General features: G+C 56.5%; 1 protein-coding gene across 1 annotated transcript; it reads left to right on the top strand.

The window, feature by feature from the left end:
- Nucleotides 1–268: 268 nt before the first annotated feature.
- On the top strand, nt 269–973 carry LOC136521428 (heme oxygenase 1, chloroplastic-like). The gene has a single exon (XM_066515166.1). The coding sequence runs from the start codon at nt 537–539 to the stop codon at nt 951–953; it is 417 nt and encodes a 138-aa protein (XP_066371263.1). The 5' UTR covers nt 269–536; the 3' UTR covers nt 954–973.
- The last annotated feature ends 509 nt before the right edge of the window (nt 974–1,482 follow it).

Raw genomic sequence — 1,482 nt, forward strand, 5'->3', positions numbered from 1 at the left:
AATAAAATATACTGCTAAAAACACGAGGATATGGCCGAGACTGTCGCCCAGGTCGCGGTCACGTGAAGTCGCGAAGGCCCATTGGCTCCCCATGGGCCATGGGCCCACAGTCAGTGATCAATACCAAAGCAACACCTGTAAAGCTTTGCTACTACTACCTCTCTCATCCACTCGGGTACCCACTGACACCAGGACCCACAAAAATTACGGGCCCCACATGTCAATGTAACCGTTGCTTGCCCTTTCCGCCATCGTCTTCCCCAGCCGGCCGTTCCAATCCGTCCCCCCCGGTTATTCTTTTCCGTCCACGCCCCGCGTCCCCGCCCCGCCTCCTCTGCTCCTCGCGCCCGCACCCGCACCCGCACCCGCACGGCCGCACCGCACCCCCCGCTGCCGCCAGCCACACCAACACCGCACTCCACCGCCACAGTCCCCGTCCCCGTCCCACGTCGCTGTCGTTCGTCAGCGGCGCCTTCGCGTCCCCAGCACGGTACCCTAGCATCAGCGCACAGCGCTCGCTATAAGGCACCGCGGCCATGGCATCCCCACCGCCATTGCTCTCCGCGCCCAACGCCCTCTCCCTGCTCGCGCCCGCTACCGCTAGAGTCTCCTCCGGGAGGTGGAACAGACTCTCCGTCTCCGTCACGGCCCGGCCCGTGACCCGGGTGGTGTCTGTGAGGAGGCTGGTCGCGGCGGCGGCGGCGACGGAGATGGCGCCCGCGGCGAGCGGGGAGGAAGGGAGCAAGCCGTTCGTGGAGGAGATGCGGGCGGTCGCGATGAAGCTCCACACCAAGGACCAGGCCCGCGAGGGGGAGAAGGAGCCCGAGGCGCCACCCGTCGCCAAGTGGGAGCCCTCCGTCGAGGGGTACCTCAGGTTCCTCGTCGACAGCAAGCTTGTCTTTCAGACGCTCGAAGACATCGTCGAACGAGCCGCCGTCCCGTGGTGTGAGTGATCTGCTTTACTTTTCCTTCCTTGTTTGTCTTGATTGGTGGAAAAGGTGCGCCTCTTACGCGATGCTAGTAATGGATGGCGCCTGTTGTGCTTCGTGTGCCTCTATTGAGGCCGGTGAAATTTGATTGGTTCGTGGCCAGAAAAAAATACGACCTTTGTTTTTTAAGAAAAAGAATACAATAGCCTATCGATTAGTAAAATCGACTTTCTATGCATCAAGTAAAAAAATAATGATGTTAAAATTTCTAGAATAATTTCGCTCTAACTTTAATTTATTTTTATTAAACTGAAGCTTCAATGTCTGTTAGGGTAGCAGTGGCTAGGTAGCTTCACGAGGGGATGCACCTGTACTGTTTTGGGTGGTTTTATTTCTCTTTTCGGCTATGAATTTGAGTGTTGGAAGAAGAGTTTGTCCCAACCATCCATGTAATAGGTAGTGTCGGGGATCAATAGTAGGGTACCCGAAGAGGATGAACTAATGCTCATCAACGCTAATTCATTAGAGCGGTCAAGGGCACGACTACGTCCAA

Source organism: Miscanthus floridulus, chromosome 18 (assembly GCF_019320115.1).
Source record: "Miscanthus floridulus cultivar M001 chromosome 18, ASM1932011v1, whole genome shotgun sequence".
NCBI classification, from domain to species: domain Eukaryota; kingdom Viridiplantae; phylum Streptophyta; class Magnoliopsida; order Poales; family Poaceae; genus Miscanthus; species Miscanthus floridulus.

Bases quoted from the DNA above. Each gene is read 5' to 3' on its own strand.
- LOC136521428 (XM_066515166.1), top strand. From the start codon at position 537: ATGGCATCCCCACCGCCATTGCTCTCCGCGCCCAACGCCCTCTCCCTG.